The following is a 16652-nucleotide window of genomic DNA, read 5'->3' as shown; positions in this document are numbered from 1 at the left end:
TTTAAATTAAATAGTACTTACATACATCAAAACAGAAAAAAAAAAAATCTAAAAGTAACCGGGAAGCAGGAATTTCAGATTCGAAATGCTTATAAGACCCAAAACAAACACTTTAAAGATTGACAAATGACCTTTCTTATTGAACTGCCACCTGTGTTTTGTTAAAACAAATTCAGATTAGGACACAGATAATGCTATGTGATAATAGGTTTATACAACAAACCAGTCATGAAAAAAATCAGCCACATAAATAGAGAACACCTTTAATTGGGCAAATTCCCAGTGAGAAGAAATCATTTCCTGGCTCACCCTACTGACCACCCCAGGTTCTTAAGTATAGTTTTAGGTGAGAATCCACTGCCAGCCTAGGACTGGAATGTGAAGTGGCCCCCAGTCAAGCAGCAGATTCTTAGCGCCTTTTTAGCGTCAGTAATTAGTTCAGAGATGGGCAAATGATTTAGCCAGGAAGGACTTTGAATAAGAATAGTGGGGAAAGACTCAGGCTGTAGCCCCTGCTCTCCACCTGGAATGGTCCATAGGAAAGCCCAAACAGGAGATACGGGTACTTATCCAGCATCGCCCTGCAGAGGTAAACTGGGTCTCTTAAAGCCCTGCCTGTCTGTAAATAATCAAATTGCTTTGCTTTACTTTGCCTTGCGCAGGTGCTGTGACATACCAGGCTCACACTCTGGCAACCAAGTTTGAGCAGAGTCTCCGCCTACGTCTAGAAATAGCAGCAGAAATTAACTGGGTGTTGATTCCTGCTCTGGAACTGGTAACCAGTGCGTTGGTGTTCCTCTCCCAGTGGCTGATATCAGCACATGGTATTTTGCTTCACAGTCAGGACCAGCTCTGGGATTCCAGGACTCTATGACTTGTCATAGATGAGCAGGGGGGAGAGGGTGGAAATAAGGGTATAGGACAGAGACGGGTAGAAAATCAGATTCTACCTCTCATCTCCACGATCCACGTTACGGTCCGAGAAACCACAAGAATCTTGCCACACCGCTTTAGAGGCCTCAGCACCTGAATTCCCTGGACACCCAGAGGTTACCAAGCCCAGGACGAGGCTGCGGGAGTCACGTGTTCTGATCCAGTCTGTCACGGCTGAGAAACCAGGCAGAGCTGGCAGGGCAAAGGCACTTACTTGGCCGCTGCTCCTATGCAATGGCTGGAGGAGGAAGGACTTCTCTCCACAGTCCCTGGCGTACCCGGGCCCCTCAGACAGGGCGTGCACTGCACATGGCACACAGAGCGGAAGCACACCCTTGAGGCTAGCACCGCAGATGCCCGGTTCCCTCATCTTCCCAGGGCAGCTGGGAGGATGCGAGGCAGGGACAGTCACAGCTCTCACACGCTCCTTGGAAGGACCTTGCATTTTGCACTCTGCTGTGACTGCCCCAAACTTCTTAATAATTTTCGAACAAGGATCCCTTTGATTTTTATTTTGCCCCGGGACACACAAATTATATAGATGATCTGTTGTAGACCCTCCTGCTCAGGACGCTGAAAGCACCAATGGTGAATTTCATTAAAATAGTTGTGAGAACTGTCTCGCAGTATGATTAGAATGTAGGCCTTCCGTTTTCTAGATCAACTCAGGTTTCTCTCTCTTAAAACCTCCCAGACCCACAAACCATTTCTTTCTCTCAGCACAAGCAACATCACTGACTTCTCTCTAGAGCGGAAAGAAAAATCCCCACTGCAGACTCTTTAAAAAGCAGTTAGTAACCATTAAATTTGCCCAATGTCCAGCAGCTAAAAATACAGACAGTACTGAGAGATAAACTAAGAGCCAGCTCTTATTTTCCAATGAGTATCATTCTCAAGACGCAAGCAAAACAAAATCAAAACTCTTATGAAGCAAGTCCAACATACACCCAAACCAGGAGTATCCACTGTTAGCATCCTCAAAAGAAAAATTAAAGGAAGCCTTCAGAGAGAAAGCGAGCCACCCACACCATAATTTTGAACTCATCTGCAAAAACGAACTGCAGAGTTCATCATGGACCACTAGGTGGCAGCAGTGAGGCAGGGAAAAGCAGGTAGAGCAGCACAGGGAGGTCTGGCTGTAAGAAAACCAGATGACAGAGAAGCAAAAGGAACCAGAAACTCACTGGAGCCAAACTCAGTACGGGGGATTCTAGACAGGGAAGCCAGACCGCTCCTGGACTGCGACACCCCTTATAGCCCTCGTCCGCTGCACACACCATCTTTGGAGAGACCCACCCCCAGGGAGGGCTCCAGGACATCAGCGTCCCAGCCCATCTGAGCTGTACACAGTGAGGGAGATATTTCACAAATCAGGTCATCAGAGAGACCGGAGCCCGGCCAGCGCCGTACAAGAAAACTCTAGCTGGCCTCGGGGAGGCGGGAAACAGGCCGTGGTTCTAAGGACCCAGATCTGAGCAGAGAAAAAACTGGCTCTGGGGCTGTGTATCTGAGAAAAGACCCTGGGAGAGAAGGGACCAGTCCGACCTGGAGAAGAGGATTCGCCCCTTTCTCCCGTAAACCGCGAGGGTCATGCCCAAAGGACATCGCCCACCAACCCCAGCAGGCGCCTACACTCTGGGCTCCCCACACCCTGAGGACCTGAGGCTCCACATCCAGCCATCTGGTCTTGGACAAAGGTCTCAAAACACAGGCTGGACAAAAGACAGCCTCTTCTCAAAGGGTGCTGGGGAAACTGACTATCCACGTGCAGAAGACCGAGTCGACACCTCCATCTCTCACCGTGTCCTAAACTAAAATTAAAATAGTTCGACGACCTAGAAATTAAAAACAGACAATCTGCTGGAAGATAAAATAGGCAAAACTCTTGAAGACACAGGCATAGGCAAAGATGTCCTGAGCAGAAAACATCGAGTTCATGAGAAATAATATTAAGAATCAGCAAATGAGATCGGATCTGATTAAATAGCTACACAGCAAAAGTAACAACCAACAGAGTGAAAAAACAACCTGCAGAATCAGAAAACTTTTTTTTCCAGGTACTCCTTGAACAGAGAACTAATATCTACAATATGTAAAGAACTTCAGAAAATTAGACATCTCCAAAATAAAAGACCTAGTAAAAATATAATTAAAATGAATAAATACTTCTCAGAAGGAATATAAATGGCCAATAAATACATTTTAAAAAATGTTCAACATCTTTGGCCATTGGAGAAATGCAGATTAAAACAATTCTGAGATTCCATCCAACTGCAGAAAGAATGGCCATCATCAAGAATTCAAATAATAACAAAATGCTGGCTAGACTACGGGGAAAAAAGGAATCCTTCTGGGATGTTGGTGGGGATGTAAACTAGTCCAACTATGAAAACCAGTGTGAAGATTCCTCAAAAACTACAACTAAAAATTCCATTTGACCCAGCTATTCCTCTTCAGGTATCCTCCTGAAAGAATTAAAGACATCATATTACAGTGATACATGCACATAGTAGCACAACTCCTAACAGCTAAATCTTGGAAGTGGCCTATATGTCCATCAACAGATGAATACATAAAAAATATGGTATGTGTACACCATGGAATACTACTCAGACATAAAGAAGGATATGTTTGAGTTTCTGGTAGAAAATGGATGCACTGTGAGACCATAATGATAAGTGAGATGAACCACATAAATATCGTACGCTTTCTCTTACATGAGAACCCAAAGCGTACATAGTATGAACTTCAAAAATACAATATAAATAACAGGGGATAGGAAGATAGGTCCTCTGCAAACGGGAAGAGGATCTAGAGTCAGAGGGAAGGGGAGGCATAGGAGGGAAAAGAGGAGTAAAAAGGATGAAGATGCGTTATTGTTATGGAAGGAATTGGCAAGTGACACACAGAGAGGCAGCAGAATGGAAGTAAAACAAAAAAGTTTACTCCATGGATGGGGATCTGTGACATCTAATGGCGGTGCCCCGATCGACTCCCCCATTGGGTTACAGCTCCTTCTTTTATAGGGTTTTACAGTTTTGATCTTACTCATTGGTTACACCGCATTTTCACAGCTCACATTGCTGATACCCAGAACATGATCGCAAGGCAGTTGAATTTCAACCCAGATGCAGTTCTTTGTCAGGGAAGTGACCTTTAAGATTTATTCAGTTACCTACTCTAGCCAGGGGGAAGGGAGCTTGTTTGATTAACAAAGCTAACAATGGTTCTTTTCACTTACAAAACTTTTGTGAGAGACTAGGTGTATCCAGTAAGGCTAATTCTGAACCAAGCAGAGTGAGGGGCAGAAGTTATCTTGTGACATTTCCTAAGTTTTCACTATTAAAGTTTTCCCTATCATTATGTCCATATATCAACTCCCCAGGATAAATGTAATCATGATGTACAGCAAGCATGTGAATGAACTGTCTGCATGTGAATTATATTTCAATAAAGTTGGCTTTCAAAATCCACTTAAAAGGAGACAGTTCAAAAATACATAATTGTTTTAAAAATCCCTAAATCTCATTCTAACATTATCTAAATGATTACCTAGCCAGATTTCTGATTTTTAGATGCTTATATCCAGTGCTTCTTAAAACCCTGAGTCATTCCATCACCTAGCTGTAGTGAACATGTAAAACATAGGATTTTGTGACCCACAAAAAGCAGAATTAAGCAAAGTAAAACTAGAGTGAAATTAAGTGAGACTTGATAGCTGACAGCTTGGAAGCTGACAGCCTGGATGCTGAGTGTTAAGACAGATAAGAGTTTGCTGTGACATGTGGGGAATTCCCCCCCCCGACCGTGTGCCGTGACACATGACTGCTGTGACATAAGATTAAGAGTTTGAAGTAAGGTAATGCGAGTGTTGAGGAGTTAACTTAGATAGAGCATATGGATGTATTAGATTAGAAATGACTTAAAGTATAAAAGGAGAAGACTACAGACAGATGACGTCGCTTGACGACTCCGTCAAGATGACCTGCTGAAGCTCTGCCCGAGACGCAGGAGCTTCCAGACCTGGAACAGAGGATCTGCATCCCTGCTCTGTCCGAGATGCTGACACGCTGTACCTGATCCTGACTGCCGAAACATCGAAGTCGCAGCTCGACCCTGCGAAGCCTGAGACCAGACTACATCTACCAGGTCGTATGCCCTCACCTATAGCATGATAGCATTTATGATTGTGTTAGAGATATTATGGGCTGGCATTATTTCTGGATTGCGCTGGCAATTGTAGTTGTATCCTTTGTGTGGTTTTATATTTGTATTGTTAATGAGAGTAAAAGCATTGATCAAAACGAAACCGAATTGGCAATCATTGATGCGCTGACCCGTGATCCCGAAACGCAAATCGGTGCTCGCGACACTAGCACACTTTTGACAATAACTTATTAACAAGAACATGGCTGCCAATGCTTTCTTTATCTAGTAATCTTTAAACAAACCAGTCATAAAAAAGAGATTATGAAATAAAAGTCAAACATTACAGTCATCACATACATTGACCTAGGTCATGGATTTTAAAAAGTGCCTGTTTAGAATGACTTGGCATTTTTAACAACTTGGCTTTCTTAATGAGAGATTACTTGTAAACTACAAATCAAGGCTTTCATATTTTAATGTCTTCTCTTTAAAATCACTTATTGAAAAGTGAAGTCATGTTTTATAAAATTAAACTTTTTTGTGTGTGTGGTGCTAGATATTAAACTTTGGGCCTGGATGGACAAGCAGAAAGGTTCTACCACTGAGCTACACCCTGGCCCCAAATCAGCCATTTTAAAGTGAAGAATTCTGTGGCTTCTAGAACATTCTACAGAGGTGTACAATCACCACTTTTATAGTGTTCCAAGACATTGCAATCACTTTGAAAACATGTTTTTTTTTCATAGTGTTCAATTATTTTGATTATTTGACAAAACAACAACAAAAAACATGATTCTGGTCACTTTGCTTAATCCCTAGTGACTAAGAGGAAGATTGCTGTTGTGATAAGGACAAGCCACAGACACGGATTAGTGGTGCTCAGAGATAGAGTCACACATATTAGATTCTGATTTTTCAATATGATGACAAAGAACTCTTTTTTTTTTTTTTTCAAAATGGGATGGTCAGTACCAGTATACCAAAATTACTTTTTTTCCTTATTCCAAAGAAACATGGGGTATAAGAAAAAAATTTTCAAAGAGTAAAAATAAATGTTAAACAAGCAAATGATCTTTACATATTATCAGCTTCTTAATTAACTTTTCCTGACATTCAGAGCTCTATTTCAGGCCCCCAACTTCCTGGAACTGGTTCGATTATGCTCCTCCAAGCCCCCCAGTTTCACAGTAGCTACTGCCAGATACATTAACAGGTAAACTCAGCACAAGCTAAAGAAGCATAGCAAGGGGTCCAGGGACCTGTCTGAGGCTTTCTTTCCATGGAAAATTGATCCAAAAGAGAAATTCTGGTATGAAACAGAGAAATTGCCTAAAGTCTTTGAAAGGTTTAAATATTAGAATCGAGGGAAAACAAATCTCAAGTATTTTTACCACACCCACCTGATAAAAGTTTGAGGAGATAAATATGTTTATACTGATTTAAACCTTAAGAAACGACACCTGCTTCAAACACTACATTCAAATGTACAATTTTGTTTTTATGTATCCAATAAAAACAAATTTAAAAATAACTTCTGGATCATTAGATTCAAACAACTCTGGGTCCTGCCCCAAGAAAGCACATAGAAACACTTGCCTCCGTGTCACACACTTGTAATCCCAGCACTCTGGAAATGAGGCAGGAGGATTGCAAGTCTGAGCCCAGCTTAGGCTACTTAGCAACACTTCGTCTCCTATGCAGGGAAGTGGGGTGGGGATACAGCTCAGCGTGAAGGCCTTGGGTTCAATCCCTGGTACCACAGAAAAGAAAAAGCGTGAGAAAGGAAAAGGAGGGAATGAAGGGAAGAGAGGAGGAAGGGAGGAAAGGAGGAAGGAAGGCATGAAGGAGGGAAGGAGGGAGAAAGGGAGGAGAGGAGGAAGGGAGGCTAGCTTGCCTTAGGTTAACACATCTCCCCTGAGTGGGCCAGAGAGTAAATACATAACTTCTGTGGGCCCCCTGTGTCCCTGTTACACATTCCCTGTGTTGTTAACATCCCTATTAAACTGTAAAGGCTATGCTTATCTCTGAGCCAAGTAAAAACTGGCGCCAGGGCAGATGTGGCCCACTGGCTGCACCTGGCCTCTGGTTTAGGGCCCAGGACAAACTGTGAGGCAGAGGCGGGGAGAGAGGAAGTTGGCTGGGTTGAGCCTTCACCTCTTCTTGCACTGCAATATGACCAGGCCCCATCCGATGGTTCACTGGCACTCCCCAGAGTACCCAGCCAAGCATGTAGCCAAGCACAAGCCCGGTCTTTGTTCAAATGTCTTGTTGTTACCTCAGCCTCAGGTCTGCAGGCCCTGCTCCTCCCAGCCTGGCACCCATCCCCCGACTCTGCCTTCAGGTAACCTCTCAGGTAAGAGCCAGGTTCAGGAGCTGAATGAGCCAAGGAGACAGCCTATAAGAAGAGCATCTGCCCAGGAAGACATGGGGCGATCGAGAGATGTGACCCCACCAACCTGAGACAAGGCTCCTATCTTCTTGCAATTAGTCCCTCCAATGAAGACCATGTTGGGCAGGACTGGCCTGGGGTACTCCAACACAAAGTCATATCTTAACAGCCACACAGGGTCCTTCTGAAATAAGGAGGGTAAACGCACATCTCTCTTGAGGAGATCTAAGGCCAGGTCTTCATACCTCGAATAGAGACAGTGAAATATCAGGTTCTCCAAGAAACTAACCAGGAAGTTGACCACCCGCTGGGGAAAAGTCATGTGGTCAGAGAACTCTGTGTAGCATCTGGGGATGTAGGATGGAGGGTTTGGGCTATTGCTGAACACATGCTCCAGGGAGCAGGGGAAGCCTCGGAAGAGGTACACGGAGGGCAGCTGCAGGTACTCAGCCAGAATCACACCGCAGGGGAGCCCTGGGTCTGTGAACAGAGCATCAAACTTGCTCTCCCTGAGGAAGTTCAGGGTGTCTGAGTCCTTCAAGAGGCTCTGGCAGTTGAAGAACCACATGTCAATCACGATCATGGTGTTCCTGTACTCCGTGAGAGCAGCGGTCACATACGGTCTGTCCATGAAGTGATGGTTCCCGAAGGAACGGAAACGCTCTTCCAGCTCCTCGCGGCTGTAGTTCACTGGGTAGATTTTTCTTGTGTAGTGCTTAGATTCTTTCAAAAGCAAATTGATTTCTGGCACCAGCACCACGATTTCATGCCCCCTGTCACCGAGACGCTCAAGTATATCCTTCATACTAAGCCAGTGGCTTCCATCCAAGGGCACTACCAGCAGCTTGTCCCCTACAACCAGGCCCCAAAGCGCCAAGAAGAAAAGCCCTGCAGAAACTCTCGGAAACGCAGGAAGAGGGCCCGCCATCCTGGAAGGAGTTAAAGCAACAGTAATGAATTCTTTGCATCCTAAAACACAGGGCCCTGGCGTTCTTTCCTAAACCAACCAATAAAATTTTCAGACTTTGCCCACCTCTCCTTTGCTCTAGATCTTGCCCTTTGATATGAAGGAATCTACATTAATATTCAACCAGATTTAAGCACACAGCTAAAGAAATCAACCAAGCCTGTATCAGCCACCCCTTGAGATCCTAAGATTTTTTTTCTCTTCATCTCTGCCAGTCTGTTTCCCCTCCCCAAAGAGGCATTGCCACGCTTTGCAGGCAACTTGGAGAGAGCTCTGGGAGGGTCCAGCATCCTTCCCTCCTGACCTGGATGCCTCCTCATGTCCAAGAAATAATAGATACCAGTGCTGTACTGCTTTCCTGCTAACTCTGCTCAGAATAAAACGAAAGCACTGATTTCACAGATGACAGATTCAAAGCCCAAAACAACCTAATAGCATCACCATGTCAAAATTCTGGCCCCCACATACTGGTTAGATGAAAAGATTCACTGCAAGAAGCCAGAGAGCCCTGGTGTAGTTCGCAGTGACTTTCCCTCCCTTGCTGACCTCGGTTAAGCCTCTGTTGTCTGGGGACCTAGTTACCCACAGCTCAATCTAGCCCTAAGGGTAGATGCTCTCTGGTCACAGCTTTCAGTCTCACATTCCTCTGCATCCCAAATGCCACATCTACTATATGAAGGTTGCATCACTCCCTCCCCCGGGGCTCATGCAAGAATTATCTAAGCTAAGGGTCTCACCAGCAGTAGAGCAGAGGGCACCGTTCCCTCACTCTGACCAAGCAGCTGAGCTCCATGCGTTATGAACTGAGGGGCATTCTGGGGACCAAACAGCAACTTCTGAAAAAAGTCAATCAACCAAGTATCTAACCCTGCCCTGTGGGCAAGTGAAGTCCAAAAGGAGGAAAAGCAAATTAAAAGCAGGAAGAAAATAAAGAAATATAAGCAGTAGTAAGGCAGCAAAGTGACACCATACTTGGACATCTAGATTTGGCCAGCTAGATGTTGAAGCAATTAAAAAGGTGGCTGAGGCAGCACTGAACAGACTGTGGGGTCCAGAAAATCCAAAGTATTGTTTCATGGCCCTAGAGGCCTGAGGCCTGAGGCTCGGATGTGGATCCTTGTAAGCCAAGGAGAATCTGCTGCCGGTAGAAACTGCCAATTTCCGGTATACTTTGACTTGTGGAAGCCCCATCCCAGTCAGTCTCTGCCCTTGTCTTCAGATGGTTCTGGCTGTGTGTATGTGTCTCTGGGTCCAAATTTCCCTATTTTTGTGAAGACATCAGTCCAACTGGGTTAGGATCCAGACTATGCACCTTGTTTTTTGTTTTGGGGTTTGTTTGTTTTTGGTTTTGTTGTTCTTGTTCTTTGGGTTTTTTTGGTACCAGGGATCAAACTCAGGTCCTTGTACTTGCGAGGCAGGCACCACTGAGCTAAATCTCCAGCCCCACCTCGTTTTAACTAGCTACACTTGTGAAGACACCATGCCCAAGTAAGGTGACATTTTTGTGGGAGCAAGAGACACAGTTCAACCCTTAGCATCCATTTACCATCTCCCCCAAACCCCAGCATGCTGGGCTGACCTTTCACGCCTGAGAAACTGAGCCCCTGATCACAGGAAGCACATTTCTTGTAACTACTGCAGCTTCCAAAGGAAAAATAAAATGGGCTTTTTCTAGATCAGCTGTTCTCAAACTTTATGGTCCAAGGATCTCTTTACACTTGTCAAAGGGCAAAAAAATTACAGCAAATTTACTTTGAAGCTCTCAGTTGGCTTTCACATGTGATTCTAGAATTGGGTAGCATCTTGTTCCATAAAACAAAATGAATGCAAACAAGGCATGGTGATGCATACCTGTAATCCCAGCTCTCTGAGAGACTGAGTCAGGAGAATCACAACTTTGATCCCTCCTTGGGCAATTTAGAGATTTAGTAAAAGCCTGTCTCAAAATAAAAGGTGCAAAAAGTGCTGGGAGTATAGCACAGCTTAAAGGCCCTGAGTTCAGTTCTTGTTCCTGATTTGAGAGCAAAAGCTTTCAGTTTTTGTCCATTTAGTATGAGTAGGTTGTTGGTCTGTCACAGATGGCTTTTATCAGATTGAGATAAAGGCCATCCATCTATGCCAATTTTCTGTAGGGTTTTTGTTATGAATGAATGATGGACTTTGTCAAATGTTTGTTCTGCCTCTATTGAGATGATCGTGTGTTTTTTGTCCTTGGTTTGGTTAATGTGGTGTATTACATTTATTGATTTGCATATGCATCCCTGCATCCCTGGGATAAATCCTACTTGTTCATGATGTACAATCTTCTCGATGATTTGCTGCATTCTATTTGCCAGTATCTTATAGAGGATTTCTGCATTTATGTTCATTAGGGAGACTGGCCTGTAGTTTTCTTTCTTGGTTGGATCCTTTTCTGGTTTTATAATCAGAATAATGCTTGCTTCCAGGAATGATTTTGGGAGTACTGCTTCCCTTTTAGTTTCATTAAAGAATCTGAGAAGTAGCAGCATTAGGCCTTCTCCAAATGTCTTGTAGAATTCAGCAGTGAATCTATCAGGGTCTGTACTTCTTTGTTGGTAGGTTTTTAATTACTTCTTCAATTTCATTGACTGATACTGGTTTATTTAGAATCTTCTTGATTCAGCTTTGGTAGCTCATATGTCTCTGGGAATCTGTCCCCATTTCTTCTGTGTTTTCCATCTTATTAGAGTACAGGCTTTTGGAGTAGGTATTGATGATTTTCTGGATTTCTGCAGGATCTCTTGTGATTTCACTCTTTTCATTCTTAACTGCATGGATTTGAGACTTTTCTTTCCTTTTTTGATAAGGTTGAATAAGAATTTGTCAATTTAATCTTTCAAAGAACCAACTCTTCAAATCATTTTTTTGCATCATTTTCTTAGTCTCTGTTGCATTATCTTCTGCTCTGATCTTTATAATGTCCTACTTCATATGAGCTTTAGGCTTCACTTTCTCTTCTTTTTCTAGAAGCTTGAGCTTCCACATCAGGTTGCTTATTTGTTCTCACTCTGTTTTTCTGATATGAGAATTCACCACTATAAATTTCTCTTGCAGAACTGCTTTGTGTCCCATACATTCTACTGTTTCATTGGCATTATCATTGTCTGTAGAAACTATCTAATTTTTCTTTAATTTTTATCTGTAACCCATTTGTTGTTCAGGAGACTGTAATTCAATTTCTGTTGTTTATGAAGTTTTTGTGGTTTCTTTTGCCATTGACTTCCAGTTTCATTGCATTATGGTCTGTTAATATCCATTGGGATAATTTCAATTCCTCTACATTTACTTAAGCATGTTCTATGAGTGACTATGTGATCTATTTTGAAGAATGTCTGTGTGCAACTGAGAAGAATGTGTAGCCTGATATTGTAGGATGGAACATCACATAGACATCTACTAAGTCTATTTATTCAAAAGTTTGTTTCAGTTCTGATATTTCTTTGTTGATTTTTTGTCTAGTTGACCTACCTATTTGTGATAATGAAGTATTAAGGTTACCCACTGCAATTGTATTAGTGCTTATTTGATTTTTCATGACAATGTTTATTAGTTAGGTGCCCTGTTATTTGGTGTATGAATTTGCCACCTTTAATCATATGATCATATGAACTATATTTGTGGTTATGTAACAAAATCTAAAACAAACCACAAAATTGTATACAGTTAATATTCTCTAAAGTCAGGCATGGTGGTACACACCTGTAATCCCAGCACTCAGGAGGCTGAAGCAGGAGGATCACTGTGAGGTTGAGACCAGCCTGGGCTACATAGTGAGTTCTAGGTCAGTCTCAACTACATAGTGAGACTCTGTCTCAAAAAAAAAATTCTCTCAGTATGGAGATTTTACCCTCAGAGGAGAAAAATTTTAAGGAATTAGGGGAAAATATAGAAAAATAGAAGAGAAAGAGATTAGAAACAAGGTTTGAGGACAAAGGAAGATTATGTGAGCTTTGGGAAACGTAAGAAAGACAGGAGGGAAAAAGAGAAGGAAGAAAAAAGAACAGAACAGAACAACAGGAAAACTAGAAACAATGCTCACACATACAAAAACAATAACAATCAAGAATAAAACAAAAGCAAAAATTGATAGAAAAAAAAAGAAGAAAAGGAGAAAAATTATGTCCACATCAGGATGTGTCTCTGTGTAACTGGCAGATAGAGTGGGCAGACAGAGCCCAGATCCATGTTGATTAATCTCAACAAGCCAGCCATAGATTTATGGTGGGCTAATGGATAACCCCAGCAGGCCTGCACATTTAGTTTTGCTGAAGTTCAGATTGGTTTCTGGCTGTGAAGCTGGAACCCAATTTGTTCGATGCCACTTGCCACCTTCTCTTCTACATTGAAGTCTCTCTCTTCATTCTCCCTGTGGGCTTCAATTCTCACTTTAGATCCTTGATGAGTCCTGGGGACCCACTTCCCTCCTTCTTCTCTTCCTCCTATTGCTACATTCCAGCATCTGAACACCAAATCTCAGAAATGCTGTTTCTTTGCTGTTCATGACTCTCATCTTCCCAGAAGTCTCCAATTTCACTTTACTTATAAAAAATAGATCACAGAGGAAGTGCCCCTACTGTGTCAGCTAAAATTAGCTCAAGCTGGGAGCTGCATGTTATCAGTTCCTTTCCTGCCTTCCAGGGAGGTGGTGTGGAACTTCAGCTGCATGCCTCTGTCTATTCCTCCTGTAGGATTCAAAATCCCAAATGTCCTCCTATACCTTATTTAATACACTCCTGCAATAGTACAGGAACCCAAAAAGGCTTTTGTTTAAGTGGGTTATACCTACTACCCAAGTCAACTATTTCAGAAATCAATGCTGAAACATTTATAAAAAGACTTCCTCAATAATATGTTAAGCAATAATATACCCATTATAAGTCAACACAAATCACTTTTACATGTGAAAAATAACTATTTTCCCCAAATAGAAACTAGTGCAAAGAGTAACATTATTTTACATATTTACAAGTTCTTGTGATGTCTGGCCTCATAGATGGCAGTGGACTCTTCTATTTCTCTCTTTTAAAGTTTTTTTATTAGTCCACATTTGAGTACATATTATATTATAATATATATGGAGTTGGCATGTGTACATAACACATCTTAATTCCTTTTTTTATTCACTTTCCCTTCTCTCTCCCTTTCCTCCATTCCTTGATCCTTTTCCCCTTTGAGAAAGATCTATCTCACTACTTCCTATTATCTGTCATTTATTTTGATCTTTATGTGATCTGTCGCAATACATATAAACTCAACTTGTACTTCTGGAAAACTCTACAGTACCTTTGGGAGAAGATGAGCAAGGAAGGAGCAAATAATGTCTTGGTACTGCTGTATTATACTACTGGTAATAGTTCAGCCTCATACACATGCAGAAAGAGATCCACAGGTTCCCAGGATTCCTAGAACCCATTTTGAGACCTTCAATTCTAGATTAGGAAAACATTAGCAGACATTTTCTGCAAAGGTCCCAAGAGTACATAGTTTGGTTTTACAGGCCCTGGATCTCTTTGGTAGTGACACAGCTCTGCCACCACAATGAGAGAGTAACTATCGTAAAGAACACCCAGCAACCATTGTGGCTGTGGGCTATGATTTGCCAGCTCTGCTCTAGATGATGATGACCAGGATATCTACTAAAGCCCACAGGTCTACATGGCCTGGCTACTCCCTTCACTCCAGGTTTGATCTGTGTCTGACCTCCCCTCCAACACCTCAGCCCATCACTCTGGAGCCCCTTCCCTCCTCTTTCTTCACAACTTAATTTTTTTTTTTACTTATTGTGTGTTTCCCCAACCAATGGAGGTTTCTTAAGGGCAGGGTGTTTGCTTGGTCCTCTGCTATATTCCTAGTATCCAGGCATACAGCAGATGCTCAGTAACTATTGAATGGATAAATTCATTTTTGGTTTGTCTATTTTATTTTCATACTTTTTCATTTTTCATTCAAGTAATGAGGATAAAATAAGAACATGTAAAAAACTGTGTTCACCTTGAGAGGCTGGTCATAGACCCTCTACTGTGTGTACTAGGGAAAAAAAAAATTTTCCTCACACACTCTCACTTAACATAAAACACTGGTGTGACCAGATGCATGGGGGTTTTCTTCCACAATGAACAACTCTCCAGGGCCAGCCGGATGTATACAACTCAGTTCAGTTCTGACACCAACCAAGCTAGCACAGACCTCACAGCATAAGGACTGAGTCCTAGCAGACTGCCCCTACCAAAAACAGCTTCTGTGTAAAACCTGAATTACAAGCCCATGCTAAATGACAAAGGGCCTAGGAGACAGTGCTTTAACCCCCTCCCATTGCAGCCATAGCCCCAACCTTTGTTCAAACCCTGGCTTAGGAATGTGAGGCAATCTTGTACTTTTTGAAGTCCAGATCATGATTAACATGTAAGTTAGTGGTTCTAGACTATGAGATCAAATCTATACTGTATGTAGAGACTCCAAGTTAATTATTGAACTGTTTGCTCATCCCTAATGTCTTGGTGGCCTTTGAAACATCCTATAGGTATCTGTTAATCATCGATGTGTGACTGCCAAGTATGTGACTGCTGACCACCAGCTCAAATCAGCAGACCAGTAACCTTTGTCCGCTGCCTGCAAGCTTAGAATGTTAACCCCCACCTTTTTACTCCCCTATAAAAAAGACCTCAGCCCCTGAGCTGGCACCTCTCTGAGCAAGCTACTTGGTTCCAAGAGTGCCATCTGGCCAGACTAATAAAGGTCTGTTTACCATCTAGCCTGGTGTGTTCCTTCCTGGGTGACTCGTTCCTCCGTCAAGCTCCCGGAGCCTTGCTGAGCTATAAGACTCAGCATCATGAAGGCCTTTTTGGCTGTTCATGCTCCTTGGAGTGTAAGTGAGACTTTAAGTCTTACACTGTATGACCTGGCTACAAACCGGAGGTTTTTTCCACACCACTTTTTGTGTTCAGTCCTTTACTAAAAGGGCTCAGAGAACCAAGAACAACAGAGCTTTCTTGTCTACTCATTCACTACAAAGGACATTACAGTAAAGACTATAGATGAACAGCCAATTAAGGAAGGACAAAGGGGAAGGTATGTGTGAAGGGGCCCAGACTCACACACACTCCTGGAGCACCCCGTCTTCACACTGTCAGAAACCCAAAGCTCTCTCCAGCCTGTCCTTTGCAGGGGGTTATGGAATAGGTAGGGGGTATTGATTAAATCATCAGCCATCAATGAGCAACTCAACTGTCAGCCCCTTCCCCTCCCCTCCCTCTAATCCCCCGGTTGGTTCCCCTGGCAGCCAGCCTTTGTCCTTACAGGATTCCAAACATTTCTAGAGGGGGTTAAAGTAGCTTCTTATAAATAGCAGCTCAGTTTTCCTTTATCTCTACATCATTTGGGAAATTACAAGAGTTTGCAGAACTCCAGCCAGGAAAAAGGGGAGACAAAACCCGAAGTATACATTCCTTATTGTATGTCAGGACACAATCTATTACTTGCCTTTAGGAAGTCAGGGCTTGAGCAAGGAGAATCTAGGCAGCAAGTGAAGTCAAAAAGCCTAGGTCTGCTTCCAGTCCAGCCACCCACAGCTAGGTAGGAACTGATTTCCTAAGCTTTCAGTTTCTCAACGGACACAAGGAGGGAGGGTCATGTTTGTTCTACTTTCAGCACAATGCAGTGGGAGGGCCCAGAGGATGGGGGATGTGGAAACTTGGCTGTTCCTGTGGGAGGTGGTTCCTAGAATTACTGGAACAAACTTGGCAGAGCCAGTCATGCACAAGTCACGCCCTGACCCATGCCTTGGTACTAGCTGAAGGCTGGGGCAGGAGAAAGGAAAAAAATCCTGACAAACAGGCTGGAAAGGGCCATCCAAACTGCAGAGCTAGCCCCAGAAGCACAAGTGAGATGCAAATTCATGGCTCAAGGCATGCAGAGTCAGGTCAGTCCAAGCTGGAGGCTGCTTCTCAGGATCCTCTAGTGTGATGGACTGCAGGGTTTCCTACTCAGAATGATTAGAGGCAGGAAGATGCCAGCATCCTGCTTTGGCTCTATCAGGACAGCATAGTGACACCAGAAGGTTGCAAAGGAAATGATGTCCAGGCCCACCCTTTGAGGGCAGGAAGTCTTCCAAAAACAATTAGATATCAGGGCAGAGAATGCTTAAGCAAGCAGTAGAGGTAGGAGAAGCCAGGGGAGCCTCAGGTTCTTCATACC

General features: G+C 43.1%; 1 protein-coding gene across 1 annotated transcript in view; it reads right to left on the bottom strand.

Moving 5' to 3' along the window:
• The window catches only part of LOC104863589 (UDP-glucuronosyltransferase 1-1), a 49395-nt gene extending 33342 nt beyond the window's left edge, over nucleotides 1-16053 (bottom strand). Inside the window, exons 1-2 of the mRNA XM_010626095.3 lie at nucleotides 15939-16053; nucleotides 7539-8400 (exon numbers count right to left, since the gene is read on the bottom strand). Coding sequence (XP_010624397.1) covers nucleotides 7539-8399 — 861 coding nt within the window. The 5' untranslated portion in view covers nucleotide 8400; nucleotides 15939-16053. The remainder of the gene's footprint in view (nucleotides 1-7538; nucleotides 8401-15938) is intronic.
• Nucleotides 16054-16652: the final 599 nt, after the last annotated feature.

This window comes from Fukomys damarensis, unplaced genomic scaffold, assembly GCF_012274545.1.
Source record: "Fukomys damarensis isolate Sample0158 unplaced genomic scaffold, DMR_v1.0_HiC HiC_scaffold_16, whole genome shotgun sequence".
NCBI lineage: Eukaryota > Metazoa > Chordata > Mammalia > Rodentia > Bathyergidae > Fukomys > Fukomys damarensis.
The sequence above is the reverse complement of the archived record's forward strand: the minus strand, read 5'-3'. Positions and strand labels throughout refer to the sequence as shown.